General features: G+C 42.6%; 1 protein-coding gene across 2 annotated transcripts in view; it reads right to left on the bottom strand.

Moving 5' to 3' along the window:
• Positions 1 to 16,876, bottom strand: part of sema4bb (sema domain, immunoglobulin domain (Ig), transmembrane domain (TM) and short cytoplasmic domain, (semaphorin) 4Bb) — a 47,540-nt gene that overhangs the window by 28,464 nt on the left and 2,200 nt on the right. The window contains exons 1-2 of one of the 2 annotated variants that reach the window (XM_037489380.2): positions 12,106 to 12,329; positions 124 to 602 (exon numbers count right to left, since the gene is read on the bottom strand). In XM_037489380.2, coding sequence (XP_037345277.2) covers positions 124 to 244 — 121 coding nt within the window. In that variant the 5' untranslated portion in view covers positions 245 to 602; positions 12,106 to 12,329. Of the gene's footprint in view, positions 1 to 123; positions 603 to 12,105; positions 12,330 to 16,876 lie in introns of those variants that run through there. The other variant, XM_037489387.2, reaches the window with a different exon arrangement.

Below are 16,876 nucleotides of genomic sequence, written 5' to 3'. Positions count from 1 at the left end.
GGCACCCATACATTTGAGCATTGACCATGTCATCGTTACAACAAATCCATCATACTAAACTCTCAGTATCATTTCTCTTGGGTAATACCCAAAAATGTGTTCATGGCAGGTATTTCGACTTACTGTAAGAGAAACTGATGCGTGGTGTGACATCATCCTCAGTGGCGGTCAATGATTGGAGGCAGATGGCCAATATCAGCGCAGCAGCCAGAAGACAGTGGACAGACGCAGCTAACGTGCACATGGTTGATCCTCTCTCTCACACACACACACACACACACACACACACACACACACACACCAATGCACACTGTTTGTTTTAAAATTCCTTGGAATTCATTAAGCCTCTCTTTACTCTGCAGAGCTTTATTTTCTCACTCCCATCTTCTGCTAAGCTGAGCGAGGTTGCGGGGGGGTGAACGTGTCCTTGACTTGATTCTTGTTCTCCCAATGGTCCTTACACACGGTTAGCAGGCACTTTACACAGAGAAGAGGAATCCTTTCTGGATTAGGGGCCGCTTGTTGTCATCTCCTCATAGTGCTCTTCGATAGATCAGCGCCCAGCTCCAACCGGTGGCCGTTCATTAAAAGTCATGTTAATTCTGTGGAGAGAAGAAAGAGAGAGTTTTTCTTTATGTTCGATCCAAGAACGTGAAGAAAAAAAAAAAAAGATGCAACACAAAGCTGGGATAACAGATCCCGATCCAACTTCAAACCCACAGCTAGAAAAGAGAAAGGGTTGATGCATTTGGATGTTGGTTCATTCTGGCAAAATGGTGCAGATCTGAATGCAAAAAGCAAATTGGGAATTTAATAGTTACTGTGTTTATGCCCCAGAAATCTCCCTCTGCGTCTCTCTGTTCTAAGACTTGAACAAATATCGATACACATTTATGTATTCAGCACACAGTTGGCTTCAGCTAAAGCCTTCATGACAAAACATATACTATATGTATATATTATCCTACTAGTTACACTTTGACCACGCTGCCAAAGACAGACTCAACTAAACAGACCACCAGCCAGCCGACATGAGTGCACACATCATGTGGTAGCTTAAAAGGTTTTACAAACTTTAAAGTCTAAGTAAATGTCCAAATTTCCCTGAAGCACACAACAGTTCTCCCCGAGGTAAAAACACATGGCGGACTCTTTTTTCAATCCCCGTATTTAAATGATGCCGTCATAAACAAATATATATATTGGTGGGAAATTTCCAAAAATATGGCTGCTTTGCTATAATTTTTTGGCAACGTTGGGAAATAAATGAAAGAACGGTGACTCCCAGGCCAAGCCGGGCATTTGTCTCAAAGATGAGCAACGAACACATCTTATCACTTTTATCGGCCTCCGCAGTGTGCAGATAAGGTTATGTAGATATTTTATTTAGTAGGGGGGGGGGTTGTCTTCCTTGGAAAGATGGACTACTCCCTCTTTACTAAGCGAACGAAAGACATTTGATTGAAATAACTGTACAAAAATGATCATGGACATCTGTGATTAAAATCCTATAAAATAGTTTGCAGTTCTTAAATGAATGGAGGATGCTTGGAGGCAGCAGAAATAAGCTGTAGACACCAAAGCTGGTTAGCTTTAAGCTGGAATGGTGGACGCTTAGCAGTCCGTTGCGTATTAGTGTATCAAGCTAATAACAGGCTACATTCATGACAGATTCTTACTGGCTCTCCTTTTTAGTATTTCTTTTGTCTTTGAAGATGCTGAATGTTTCACTTTCACCAGGTAGTTGTTAGCTATGTTGGCTGTCAAGTGCAGAGCTTTTCACCCTAAAAACAGCTGCCTATTAAGACTAGGCAACCGTTTGAGGAAGTTAAGTGAACTGAAACAGAAAAGTAAAGTAAAGTTGGGTCAGAAAGGGTCTCTTTTCAGATTACATGGTACTTTAAAGTAAAAACACTGATAATAGTTTAAAATCAGCCACGCTAAGGTGTAAGGCTACACTAAACTGAACGCATGGTTGAGGCTGATGGGAATGTCCCAGGATTTGCTTTTGTTGATGCACCTCTAAGTCGACCCGGTGGTGCTGGATGAGAAGTGGATTACCTAAATTCATCCTGAGAATTGGGGGCGAATTGTTACACGATTCTACCAATGTCTTATAAGTACAGGCATCTAGTTAACAAAGCACAGCCTGTTCCTGTAATACACACAACTCAGTGCTACTTATTGCACAGTGCTCGACGTCTAAGTGCCCCTGAGATCTCACTTAGGTGGTGACGTTCAGAAAAGTAAACACTGGAGAGCACATGGCGTCTCTGGTAGAAAGCTTACATCACTGCTACAACTCCAACAGGAACTCATTCAAATATTTATAGAAGCTAATAAATCCATATGACCAGGCGGCTCATTTAGTGGCCCCATGTTGTCTACTGAGACAAGGCCATTTTAAACTCCTTACAACAACTGAAAGCAGGACAAACAGAGATTTACAACCCTCTCTTTCCCCCCACCTGCCTAAAGAAAGCAGTTCACCTACACACCGGCACCTTTAGCTGCACGCTAACTGGATAGCATGTTGAGGTCATGCCTTGTTAGTGTAGCTCACTGGCAAGCTGTGCATTATAACTGGTATCAGCCATTTTTGTAGGTGAAGGATCTGCCTCACATTTGAGTCTAGGGACACAAGACTAGGTGACTAGTTTTCCTGAATAAAAGCTCTCTGGCTAATCTCTGCACCTGTGCTTCGCTGTCACACCCGGGGTCTCCCCTTCCATCCCACGGGTCTCAACCAGTGCACAAATACGTCCGTGTCACTCTTCCATTCACTACCAGTCGGTTTGGCTACAGTGAAGCAAGGCGAGTGAGAGGCTACAACACCGGCCCACGATCCGGTAGCATCCCCCACCCCCCACATTGGCTGGTGCCCCTCGTGCCTGCTGAGACGGCAGCAACAAGCATGTCAGCCCAGCGTGTGCTCACTCGCACCCCAGGTCGCCTTGTTCCCAGAGCTTATCCTTGTGCGGCTTCAGAGGTCTTTTACATCTTGATGAAAAGGGGGGTGCTGCTCTGAGGCTTTGCCGGCACAGAATCAGGACGCTTTCTGCTTAATTCTGGGGTCCAGTTATGCATGGATAAATATTGCAACACTCGCATTGACCTTTCGGTGCCCAAAGAAGTCGTTGGTGTTTGCCAAGTCACAGGTTCAGAAATTGTCACCAGGGGGAGAAAAGTGAACTGAATGAATGGCAAACATATTGAGGGGTGATTCTGTGCAGTTAGCTACAATTATGACTCAAAATCCTTTCCAACTATATTCCATATAAACAACTCGGAGATAAAAAAAGAGAGAGACCATTTCTCAGGTGTGAAGCGACTTGTATAAACCAAATAAAAGCTTCTTAGCAAACTACAGCTATGTCTTAAAAAAAGCTCAGTAGATCTTCATTACTCCAGTCAAATGTATACATTGAAGTCTATTGTATTTGAAAACTTCTCTCAGAAGCCTCTCTGCAGAGACAGATTGTAAAATTGAACGGGGATGCATAAAAAAAGTTGGAGTGCTCAGTCTCAGTTATGTCAATACAAAGAGGCCCCTCTAGCTGACTGAGGCAACTGAAGATATCTGGGGAATCCAAAATACAGGATGAGTCAAGTGTGAAGCATAAAATGTTTGGAGGCCAGAACCTGAAGAGGACAAGATTGATGTTGCACACCCAAGAGGCAGATCCGCGGAGGATTGGCCTGAAGGGCGGCTAAACAAACGCAGTCGCTCTGATGCTTTTTTTCTTCCACAATATTTAACCTTGAAATTGATGTTAACTACATGGATTTTAGTCATTTTAATCGTGCAGTGTATTAAATCATTAAATCATACTTGACAGGAAATACTCAAAGCCAAAGAAAGTGATCTCGTGAGACGGTAAAGGACTTATCGGATCTGAGCTGGAGCTGTTAAGAGTACAGGCGCCCCACTACGCTCTGTGCCACAGGACCCATCTGCTCATCTGGGAGAAGGTCTGCCGCCCAGAGTGTCTATGAAGGGTCAATCTGCTGCCATATTGCTTAAGGCTACAGATTCATTAACCTTTCAAACCTCCCTCGGGGGCTTCTCATTAATACCTGCATCTGTTGAGAAAGAGAGAAAAGGATGCAACGTACATATTGGACGATACACTCGCTCAGGTCGTGGCAAGTTCACCGGTCATGAATGCTAACCATTTGGCTGGATTTGTTCAAAACGACTGGGCTTTGGCCACCAGTTCGCCAATAACTCAGCGCCGCAGAGTGACTTGTCTCTCATTTAGTCTTTGGAACAGAGTGAGGCACTCACGGAGATAATCAGCGGCTGGGCAGCACCCCGTGATGGGAGCGCCATCACAGGGCCGGACAGGAGGTTCAATTAGGCCGACGTCCAACCCATTAACAGTAACACAAGTGTGTCCAAAGCCATTAGAAAAAGAGAACTAAGTACTTAATTGGGCAACGCGTTGATATCTTTTTTTTTGCTATTTTAAGGGTGACTTTGTGAGAATGCAACTGGAAGTCAGCAACTGTTTCAAACAAATATAGAAAAGAGGAAGCATCAGGATTAAGTGAAGGGTCATTACTCGTCCTTGCCTTGCAATAATGTTCCTCCCGAAGTCCGACCCTAAAAACAACACGGGTGCCAATCGCTATTCAGAGAGATTTATGTAGCCATTGTGTTGAGCAGAAAAGGTCTCAATAGGTGACTGACAAGGCAGAGACTGCCCGCTGAGCCTTATAACTCTCACTTATAGCAGTCTGAAGTAACTGAGGGAGCAGAGCTTGATTGGTTTAAACTCAAGGAAGGGGGTGGCGGGGGCCAAACCCTTTCTGCCAAACAGTCCATTACTGGCTTTTCATAGACTTTGAATTCATTACTAGGAACAGGCTGAAATCATTATCTTTTAAATAAATTATTTCAATAATATTACCTCATCCATTGCCTTTGCTTTTAAAATAATATATAATATTCAAAACATTTAATCTAGGGCATCATGTGCTACTCATAGAAACGTTACCAATAGAGCATAAGTTACTTTCCCCGTGTAGAGATTTGAGTGCATCTGGAAAAAATATAGATGAATAGATCATTTAGAACAAAAAGAGGTCATCTTACTTTGTGAAGTAAAAATTTACATTCTAAACTGTTTAAGGATTCCTCAGTCGAGGCTAGAATACAGTACTGTTATTTTCAAAGAGCCAAAGAAATAAAGCGCTACGTCATTGGTGTGAAGAGGGGGCTCCATGTGTCCTCTCATCCAGCCCACCTGGGAATGAGATAAGGGGGAGTAAAGAGGAAGGTGTAGCTGAGAGACTGCTCCCAGCCCCAAGAAAGCACACTCCTAAATAAATCAAGACTTGGTTGAAAATAAACTGTACCAGTAGAGTGTCTACAATGGTGCCAAAATGGCTTATTGCTTTTATTGGAATGTACATCAGCTCACAGGTAATTTGTCTATCAGAGACAAATCTACAGGATATTATCCGAGAGAGGCCTTTGCGTAGTTTTTAATATGAACAACTTTGTCATAACAAGCTAAACACTGCACAGCTTTTATAAAAACACCAGTCCAGCCAGACATTGTTTTGTTTTTGCTTCTTCATATAGAGCCGGAAATCAAATGTGCATTGAGCTTTTTACCTGAAATGTCAACAGGAGTGAAGGAATCAATAAGACATCAACTATGACAAATTGAGCAAAAGCAGCTTAGCTGGGGTCAATTTCATTTTTTACTCTGCAGGTAGAAAGCAGACGAGGCCTCTCAAGTGTCAGTACTCAACAGACTAGACTTTAAACTGGATAAAATAAAAAAAACCTTTATGAACTCTTCAACTTTTGAATCTATAATAATCAGACAGCTGCACAGAGTCATTATCCTGACGCCCAAAAGCAAATCTCCTGTGAAAAAAAGACCAATCTCAACAAATGGCACAAAGAGACTGATCTGATTCAAAATCAAGAGACATTGATTCAACATGTGCCTCATTGTTCCCTTTAAGCAAATGCATTCATGGTAATGCTAGCAGCTGAGTGTGTTTATTGCAACACAATTTTAACAAAAAAAGACCAACCCCTGAATGCACATTTAGCCAGTGCAGAAGTCTTAAGACAGAGAGCTTTGTTTCCTTTCCTACAGAACATTATCTGCAATCCTGAGTTCATTTGACAGTAGTAGAAAAGTGTCAGTGAATTGAAAGCAACAGCATTTACTGAATTATTGATTCAAATGTGTGTCCCCAGGACAGTAGTATCAGGATACGGATGTTTCCTGCATGTATTATTAATTATTCATTGAATTATCTTTGTAATGATGACTGGCTGTAATGCATCCTGCTTTCAAGTTATGACAATTTTAAAACAACAAAGTCATAGGAAAAAATATAATTACAAACTAGGATTTTACTCAAGAGGCATCAAACCTCCTTCAAAGCTGAAGGCTATTCAGGTCATAAGCCATTCACTTCCCACGGCCTCAAAATGACTCAGCGAGTCACTTGTGGTTCACACTGCCATCCAGTAAAAGTCAATACATGGATAATGGTTCCCTTTTAGAATAACAGACACCAGATTTATTTACTAAACTAGAGAACACTCCCGTTCAATGTGCTCTTTGAGGAACTGACAAGGTTTTACTTGATCTGCATCTAGATGATGTGCCTCAACGTCCGGAAAGATTTGTGGTCAACAGGAAATACAAAAATTAAACAGAATTTTTTTTGGATTTGGAAAGGTTATTGCAATGCATATTACCACAACAACTCTCTGTTCCACCTCTCTGCATTTAGCCTACTTGTAGTGACCAGGTGCAAAGCTGGACATTGAATATGTCCTAATTAGCCTTGCATGATCCTGAGCCGTCAGACAGGTACAGGACAGCTACACTCTGAGCACCGGTCCCATCGCGCCCGTGTCTCTGAGTCAAAGGCATTTGTGCAAACGCAGTAATGACCTCACATTCTGAATCCCTCTGCATCATCTTCAGGTTGGTAACAAGTCTTAACTATACGCAAAATCCGCTATGCACACACATTGTTGGAATCAAGAACAAAGAGTGTGATGTAACGCCACTTTAAGAGTGATCCGGAGCTCGAAGAGGCTTTGAGGAATATTCAAACCACCTTTTACATTCGAGCACATGCTGCTCAGAGTTGCCACGCGGGGAGAAGCAATTATCATTTCAAAAGAGCGAGTGAAGCAGAACCGGCAGAGGAGATAAGTGCTTAACGGAGAGTTGGGGTCACCTTAGTCCCTATGATACAGTGTCGCCCTCGCTTCAAATTATTGAAGCCTGACGGGGGAACAGTGGGAGATTGGTTCTTGAAAAACTCGCAAAGCGTCAATAATGAGCTTTGCACGTCAGTCAGAATACCATGCGCCAAGCGACATCCTTTCCCAGCGTCGCACTCAATCGTAGCCCGGTTTGCAGAAACAATGGCAATCTGGAGATGTTCAAGCCAATTATAGGGCTTTCCCCTGTAAAAGGATTGCTATTGGACTACAAAATCAATGAAAAACAGATTTCACTAATCTCCTTTTGGTTATTGTGCAAAAAGCTCGCCACACTTTTAACCTGACGATCCATCTAGACCAATGAAGGGCGCCGACCAATCAAAACATACCGAAATGGAGACAGAAGGATTCTGGTTTTCCCTCACGGATCCGCCACTTAATGACAGTCTAAAAAGGCGTCAGCAGTGAGAAGAGAATAAAAGGCATTTATTTTCCCGCCACACTGGCCTCCTCGTGATGTCGTAGCAGAGAGAGGTGTAGGGAACACCGTTGCCATCAAAAGCGGAAAATGGCCGCAACCCCGAGAACAACACCTCATTCATCTGCTGAGTTGGCGAGGTCGGGCGCGTCTGCGAACAAACCCAATGGCGTGACAAAGGCACAGTGGAAGATTACAGTCGTGTAATCACAGATAACCGGCCTTTGTGAGGTCCGGACCACGCTGTTTTAGCATCACTGTTCATTTGCTAATTACGCCATCAAACCCGAGGAATTGGCGATCCGTGGCAGGCTATTCATCTCATGGCTTAAACATTGAGTGGCGGGGGAAAGTTTAATCCCTGCAGCTAAACCGACGTGAGGACTCCTTCCTTCACTCGAGTCGACAGGCAAGGTTATCGGATTTTAAAAAGTGTAACAGATAACAGCATTTCCTCGCTGGCCCTCGGTCCGGGTCCGGTCAGACCCGCAACAGTGCGGTCGAGGCGGCCTGCTCTGGTTTCGGATGCCGACGTGAACGCCGGGCCTCGACCACGCAGCGGTTCTCCTCCTCATCGGGGGTGGAAACGTGACGGTTTGTCGGAAGGCGTTTTTCTGGTTTGCCACCCCGGAGGCCGTTGGCGGTTTACTCCCTGCAAATATGTCGACATCAAAAGAAAACAGCTGGAGCACTTCTGGTTTGTTTACCGTCAGGGACTCCGTCTTTGCACCTCGTGAGCAGTGCTCGCCAATAAAGGAAGTAATAAGTCGACAGTGTGGCCCCTGCTGGCGACAACCCCGCTGATAATAGCTGAGACATAAGATAAGGGACGGTATCATCGAGAATTTATTAACCTACAGAGTTAATCAGGATAAGAAAATATTTGGAGATGATTAGAAAGATGGATTACATTGGAATGGAATGATTACCAATGAAAATATAATAGAAGAGGGTCTCTTAAGTCCTCCCCCATCAATATTTTCTCTGGATCAGAAAAAAAACTGCAATGCTTACCGCGGCCAAATAAATCCTTAGAACTAAACTGTAAACTATAAAATCACTTGAACTCATTTGATTCACGCGCCGAAAAAAAAAAAAAGAGAATGAAGGAATCTGGGGCTCGTCAAATCATTTCCTTCAACCATTACGCAATATTTCTTTTCTGCAGGTGCACTGCAGAATTTGCAATACTCTCCCCCTTTTTCTGACCCCCATTCCATCCCTCATTATGTTTCTTTAAAATTGTATGCTTGAATAAATACATGCTTGTAGTTTTATATTACATACAATTACTACATATCTGATGCCAGCAAGTAGTAAATAAAAGTAGACAGACGGTTGGAAGCAGTTTGTTAATGTGTGAGAATAGAAGTTTTAAAAAGGGAGGGTCAAGACAGAAAAAAACCCTGCATATAACTATTATGCTTTCTAAGCACCTACATTGTTTGGATACGAGTTGCATATATCAGTAAAGATTGGCCATCAACATGTCGGTCTTCTTTTGAATACAATGGGACATTAAAGGCACTCGGCTTGTGGTGCTCAAAGCAGCAACTCAAAAAGAAGAAAACCTCGACAGCCATCACCTCATCAGAGATCATGACGTGGTTCTGGAAGATAATCCACAGACCTCGCCAAAACTACGCAACTCGCACCAAAACACATCGCGATGGAGAAATAGCCCTTAAGGTCAAAGGAAAGATAAGTGTTTTAGAGTTAACTGTCCCTATAAGAAGGACAGTTTAAAAATAAATAAAAACAGCTGTATAATAATATGGTTTTACTTTGTCATTTCATTTGTAAATGCTGAATATCAAGACTGTTTTTGGGGGCAAAATTTAAACATAATAACTGTAAAGTCAAAGTCTCAAGGAAAAACATTCCAGGAACGCAGTCTGGTTTCCATTACAAAAGTCACAGTTTCTCTTTCTCTACATTTCTGTCAAAACAAGAGAAAGAAAACAGGCAAGGCGTTCATTTCTCTCTGAAGAGGAACACGTTGCATAATATATTTCCACCCAAAAACCGCCACCTTTGTTAAGGCCTCATTCAAGTTGATGCAGAGGGACACTCCTGACAAACTCCAACACTTGTCACACAGGCAAGGTTTAGGGAAAATAAAACCTGCCATGCAGGCCGCGCCTGGCGACGGTTAAACACAGGTTTGTCACAATTAACTTTATTGTGCATGTGTGAACACGCTTCTCCACCACGGGAGGAATACTAGAAATGCTGCAGCACTAATTTCAGTTTACATTCTGGTCCCCTCAGACATTTCTTCTCTGCTCAATCCCAGACATGCTTCAACGTTATGAGAGAGTATGTCATTAAAACCTTTAAAAAAGGTGCCTAAATAAAGAATACAAAATATATTCAGTAACATGCCATGTTTAGTCGCCAGTGTAAACAGAGCAGAAACCGCATTTCGGAGACATACTTTCTACGTATAGGCATTCATTCAAACAGCCTAAAACAAACACACGGGACGTCTGTCGGGACTTGCGTAATCCTGCGGTGGAGCGTGTGTGGACATGCGGCTAAAAGACCGGTGTCCTGTGTGAACAGTGATGACCAGGCATGACAACAGTCTCAAACAGATGAGCCGAATGCAGGGCAAACACATGTAGCCGTGAAAAAAAAAAAAACAGATTTGTTTGTGAGGTAATGACAGAGTGGACTTGAAAGGAACAGAGGAAGGTTTTTCGAAAAGGGGAAATTTCGGGGAAATTCATTTCAGGCTCATCCACCTTTCCCCAGAGGGGCATCAACTGCATTCTGAGCCCTCCTGTGCCCAAGATCTACAGTCAACCCCTCTAGGCTTGGGCGGCCTTTCTACAGGACCTGCAAGTCACGCTGGATACGAATGGCGAGGAAAAGTTATGCATAGACACTTCTGCAGCCAGAGTTCAAATGTAAACTTTACACAGTTTAAACATCACATCAACAAGAGTTCTTGCAGATGTCCCAAACTGAAAGGCCTTTCCCTGCAACATGTTTCAGGTTCAGGAAATGGTCCAAATCGTTTTTTTTTAAGAGCCAATCAACTCAACCAAGCTGATGTAGCGGCAGCTGGATTTGCTCCACCGCCATTCAAAAGCAACATTTTCCCACAACTGTGCACTAAACGGAGGCATCAAAGGTCCCCTGAACATTGAAGTTCCCATCAGTTCCAGCCCCCGTGGACACTATATGGGCTATCACTGCCCTTTTGGGGGTTAAAGACTCCCCCCCTCCCCTTCCAACTCTTTCACAACAACCTCTCCACATGCTGACCATTCCTCTGAAGTCGCTACAGTGGGTGGAGTCTGTGTGTTTGTTGAGTGTTTGAATGTGTGCGTGATTGCGTGGGAAGGGGCTCTGTGTGTGCATATGAGAACGTTTTTCAGAGAAACCGAGGGAGGAAGCATACAAGATGCTTCTTCGAGTACTTCCAGATAAAAGCGCTTGTTTACGGGGAAAAAAAGGGAAGGGAGTGACTTTGGGAGTGATCAATGTTCTTTGGCGTTACTGATACCTAAATCACAGTCTGGTAACAGGGAGCAGAGGCCCAGAGGGGAGAGACTCCGTTTCACAGGTCATTTGCAGGCCGATTCCAACAAAGCGTATCAGCCTCATCGAAACACTGAGCAGAAGCAGACGCTTCACCCGGAGTGGATCTGTGTTTGTTTCACAGCAATGCAGAGGGACATTAGAGGCACAACACATGCCAGCATAGATAAGAGTAGGCGGCTTTTTGGAGGAGGATTACAGGAAACAGGCGTGCTGTCATTAAGTGTAACGCCGTGCGGTCAGTTCTAAAAGGCTCCACATGGTGCTCACAGACCTGTGTGATTAAAGCAGCTCTTAACAGCACCAATGGTGCCAGTGTGACTTTAAGTGGGGTGAAAATAAAGCAGAGTCAATTCAACAGAATGGCATATTGTCTTTTGGTTTGTTTGGGTTGAAAAGGGGGGCTGTTTGAACACGTAGGTACATCAGTGTCCACATCATTGCAGACTTTCTCAGAAGTGATTCAAATCACTGATAATCCTGCAATATAAATGAGCAGTAACAACGATTTCTGAATGGAAGCAGGCAATTTGCACATTTAGACCCTGATCAAGCTCATCCCTGATTGAAATGACATGAAAACAGCTGTAGGGAGAAGCACACAAACCGTGTAGTCTACAGGACTACGTTGAAATGAACGTTTGGTTCCGACTATCATGAGGCAGAACCTCTCAGAAAACCTTCATTTACGCATAAACGCTCTCATATTAGAATACATTGAAACCGCAATTACTAAAAATACCTCCCGAATGTAACTTGATATAGCTGTGATGAATTCACTCTTGTTTCAAATCTCTCCGTTTGTAAAGGTGTCTCAACCTGAAAACCGAAGAACACCGGGCAGGAAAAAAAAAGAAGACCTTACCGTCCACGAGCTGCAGCGCCGATAATACAAAAAAAAACCCGCTCAAGTCTTCACAGTCGTTGAAAAAACCGTCGACATAAAAAGGGACTTAAAGCCCATTTAAAACCCACAAGGCGCGTTTCGCAAAGAGCACGAAGAGTCGGTCATTGTGTCCGCGAGGTGAGGTCCATCATCGCAGCGTTAGTGAGCGAGCCTCCGTTACTACGGACCGAAGGGGCGGGGCTCTCTCCTGCTGCTGGTGAACTTTAGCTCCTCCCACACGGCACGCACACATGGCGCCTCATTGCCTCCGCAAGTCACATCGAGTCAACCAAAGCAAGCCAATATCACGTCAATTCTAGATTACGTGTCCAGTTTTCCCGTCATGTGAGTGGGGGGGTGGGGGGGGGGGGGCATTTATGTCAATAATGCACTTGTCCTAGCTTGACACTTTTTTCCTATAGGGTAAATTTAGGTATATTGGGATATATTGGGACAGGTAAGGAAATGGAAAAAGCATTTTACTTCTGCCTTGATGCTATGGTAATGTTAGGGGTGCTAATACATTGCTCAGGAAGCATAAAACTAAAGTCACGTGACATAACGTAGGTGACATCACACAGGAGAAGTCAAATGTTTTTTCCTTATGCTGTCTCAAATTACCTGATGTCTCAATATACCCAATATATGTCACCCTATTTATATCAAATTGCAGTGGCGCACTGAGGGTTTTATGCCCCGTTTATTTACCCAAATCACCCTGGTCTTAAACACAAAGGCCGGCAAAAATGCAACAGCTTCATTCTTTGGACAAAGGAATGATATAATATGAATACAATTTAAAATAAAGCCTACAGTAAGCTTTCAGCATTGAATAGGAGTAGAGAAAGCTATGCATTTGTGTTTTTCTTAGCATATTTGTCTAATTTTATTTATCAAATTTTGTTTATCATTATATAGAAATCTTACATTAACATCTGTCAGACTGATTTATTTTCTTAGCAATAGGGTTCCTGCTCTCTTGTCTGTGCATGTTGTTCATTTTCTCTCAGGGTTACCCTCAACAAACTATTAATGACAACTGAGAGCATCCACCACAAAGAGAAGAGATTATGTACCAAGGCAAAGACACAAGCATACTCAGCCATTCATGCATCTCTTTTTTTTATCCCCAAAACAATAATAAGAGTTGTGGACACTTATTCGTGTAGTTCTCCTTTGAGCACAGCTTGGCCTCAATTTCTGCTCTGGACATCCAATCAAAATTATCCCAAAGCAAACTCTCACTGATAACACACATTCACTCTTTACACCCCCAGGGGACAAGATGAAATAAATAATTAGGCTCCAGCTCCTTGCTTGAAATGTGAGAACTTGTCAGATATTTCGGCTGTTAACACCAAAAACATTCGATGACAGGGAGCGAGCCGGCCACTGAGCGCTTGAGGCTGCATCCTGATGGCCCAGTGTGACAGAACTCTGAAGCTTTATTCTGGAAATGTTGTCACTCTCTGACTGCCTTTACATGACTGTACAAAGGATGAAGCTAAGGCCAACCACTCCCAACTGGGAGAATATGTGGCTCGTGGAACGTCATTCTCGCTGTCCCTTTCTTTCGTTTTCTCTCTTTCTCATCATTATATGTTCCCTGATAGACAGACACCGAATCAAGATTTCTCTCCTTTATCTGCCAAGCCCTCTGTAATCCCTGAAATTTAATCAAGGATTACTTCTGAAAAGATTAAAACCATCCAAGTTGTACAAAAACCAGGTTTGCAACAACAGGGAGGAGGGCGCACTGCTCATCATGAATTCCCCTGCAAATGGATGGAATTAGCTCCTGCTGCTTTTGTATTTAGTTACACATATACACATACCTGTATACTTAGCTGGCCAGTTATTCAAAAACAAATTATATTATATAGACAATTTTAAGTACATATTAGCTATTTCACTTGATTTTAGAGGCCAAAAAAAGTTGCACCCACTTTATTTTCCCCAAACTGAGGATGCAAAAACAAAATGCTGAGTACCTGTGCAGATCTGGGTGAATCACTTTTATATGAAGTAACTTCTGAAATCCAAAAGGTTAAATTTAACAAACGCTCCGGGATTGTTGATCAGATCAACCTTAATCTGCCGCCGCACTCAAAAATATCCCCTTGTGTTGACACGCAAACACACCAGGAAGCATATTAAGGTCAGGGCCTCCCATGGAGCTTTTTCTGGGGTTAAGTGTATGACAGACTTTTTCAGTAATACCCAACACCAGATTTGTACAGTGTTTAATGTATTTACCCGATAATTATTTTTCATGTGCTCAAGTCATTTTTTCTTTGAGCAATAGTCTCAAATGCACTTGAAGTTTAGATGACCTTGTGTCACGTGCAGGGGCAAAGCATCTGCAAAAGGAAAACCCGGTTGAGAGGGGCACCTTGTGTCGGGTAATAATAAGCGGCTGTTAGCACGCTAACGCTACGATGTAGAATTTGTCAACCACATGTTATCATGCTCACGTTAGCATTGAGCTACAGTACAGCCTCACAGTGTGCAAGCATGCTGACTGGCTTTGTCGTCCTTGATTACTGCCACGGTGGTAAACTGAATGGTGAGAGACATATTTAATTACATATTTTATTCCTTTACACCAAAGAACTCATGATCCCTTTAGCACATGGTGGGCTCCCTCTAACTGGTAAGCTCCAGCTCTGCAGACTGGGATGGAATCCAGCCCTGTGCTTATGCCCCCCCCATGACTTTGACATGATGGGTATATCTGGATAAAAAATACTTGCTGTTTTGAGGTCATTTGGGAAAGTGATGGAGACTTTTCCTTTAACCAGATGAGAACATTCATGTTTGTGTTAATGTGAAACCATCCTCAAACATTTTTGTCTAATGGCAATGCACATAAATGCACTTTAAAATAAAATAGCAAATAATCATATTTTCTCATTATCGTGTAGATTGTTGTGATCTCGCTGATAGCTATCTTTGTTCACTGTAAAAGTGACAGCACATAGATAAATCAGACAGCACACAGAGTAAACCACATACATTTTTTGAGTGAATAGTTGTGCCATAAAAAAAAGAAGAAGGAATGTTTGAAGCACGTTGTTTCATTTCACACAATAATTCTACCCCGCCCTACTGTTGATTGGCCTGTACTTCATGCCTTGATTGTTTAAGTCGGTTTGTTGCCTAAATCGAAGGACTATTTTTCCAAAATGCAATTCTCAAAGGAAATGAAGTAAGCAGCCAACAGCTAAAAAATATTAAATTAATCATGGTTGAAGGTGAAACAGCGCCAAAGAATGATGGAAAACAGGAAAATAAGTATTACATTTATCATGGAAAGTATGAGTTTTGCTTTGAGAGCAACAAATATAATTCTTTTCACCTTTATTGAATTTGGGTCAAGGCAAAAATCCCAGGACCAAATGCCCCAAGATCTGAGCACACACAACTGTACTCATGGCTCAACATCATAAGAGGTATGTGAGGGACCATGTTTAATTCATTTATGCAAACTTGGTGTAATGACTCCTAAAGAAACCAGAGAAAGCACCAAAGTCGTGGAAGAGTTGTTGGTAACAGCCGTCGTGAGCATCAATAAGAAAAATACCTGAAATTAGCCATACCTGACACCTTTCCTGTCCCTCCCTGGTCACGACAGGAGAAGACCTTTGTTTATAGTGATCGGGGATAAGAATAAAACAAGAGATGCAAATCCTGTCATCTGCTTTAACTGGTTCTTTCCTTCCTGACATGTTCATCTCAAAGGGAATATTTAATGTTTTTGTGTTCCCCGCATAATTACAGCGTTGGCAAAGAGGTTTACCAGCTAACTCGTCAACAGAGCTCATTGTCAGAAACTGAAAAGAGTTTAAGACTGAAGAATCAAAACAACTGATGAAAGGTCTCGAATTGTTGTCGAAGACTTTGATGTTCTTGTAGGTTTTGCCTGCTTTGGTAAAAAAAAAAAAAAAACTGAAGGGAAGCAAATGTTTTAGGATTATCTTCACTTCTGCTCTCCAAGCCTTCGCGCCACGAGGACATGCTGGAGTTATGGCTGTTATGCATCTTCATCTTCTTTAAGGAACGATGACCGATATCTGCTGTCTCGCAGCTTCGGCGCGCACACACTGGAAAGAGTTATTACATATAAATGTGGTCCCGTTTTCTCCTGGGAGCTCAGGGGGAAGCGACGCCGCTGACGGCCAGCTTTGATTAAAATTAAGTCAGTGCGTCTGTTTGCTAGAAACATGCACTTCCTTTTGTCTGGCTCTTGCTTCCTGGTTTTGAAGCAGAGACGCTGTGGGTGCCGCTGTGGGAGGGCATAGGTGAAGGTCCTGCACAGCGGAAGAGGGGAGGCTGTGGAAGAAAGCCTCTAAGCACTGGGAATGAATGAATGAGTTGATCATCTTTGGTGAATTTAATCATTTAATTAATTTAATTGAGTTAGTAATTCCTAATGGTTGGCTAATCCATTAAGTTCTTGAAATTGTAAGCCCTTTTTGAGGTTTGCTTTTTAAAAATTTCTATCAGCTGCTTGGATGGCAAGATGTTAAAAATCCAACACAGGTATTTTGATAGTTGTGGTAGAGACAATTGAACAAATTCAAAGCGTGTGAACAAACAAAGTGTTTTTATTGCGTTCGGCAGAAGCAGAGCAGCTACCGGTCATTTCTTTGCACAAGAAAGCACCACATTATCACATGTTTCATTCCTGGAATGAATGTTTTTAGCCATTTGGGGAAAAGACTCAAACACTCACTGAAATGGTTACATG

The sequence above is a fragment of the Pungitius pungitius genome, chromosome 4, assembly GCF_949316345.1.
Source record: "Pungitius pungitius chromosome 4, fPunPun2.1, whole genome shotgun sequence".
NCBI lineage: Eukaryota > Metazoa > Chordata > Actinopteri > Perciformes > Gasterosteidae > Pungitius > Pungitius pungitius.
Note: the sequence above shows the minus strand (reverse complement) of the source record. Positions and strands in the feature narration are given on the sequence as shown.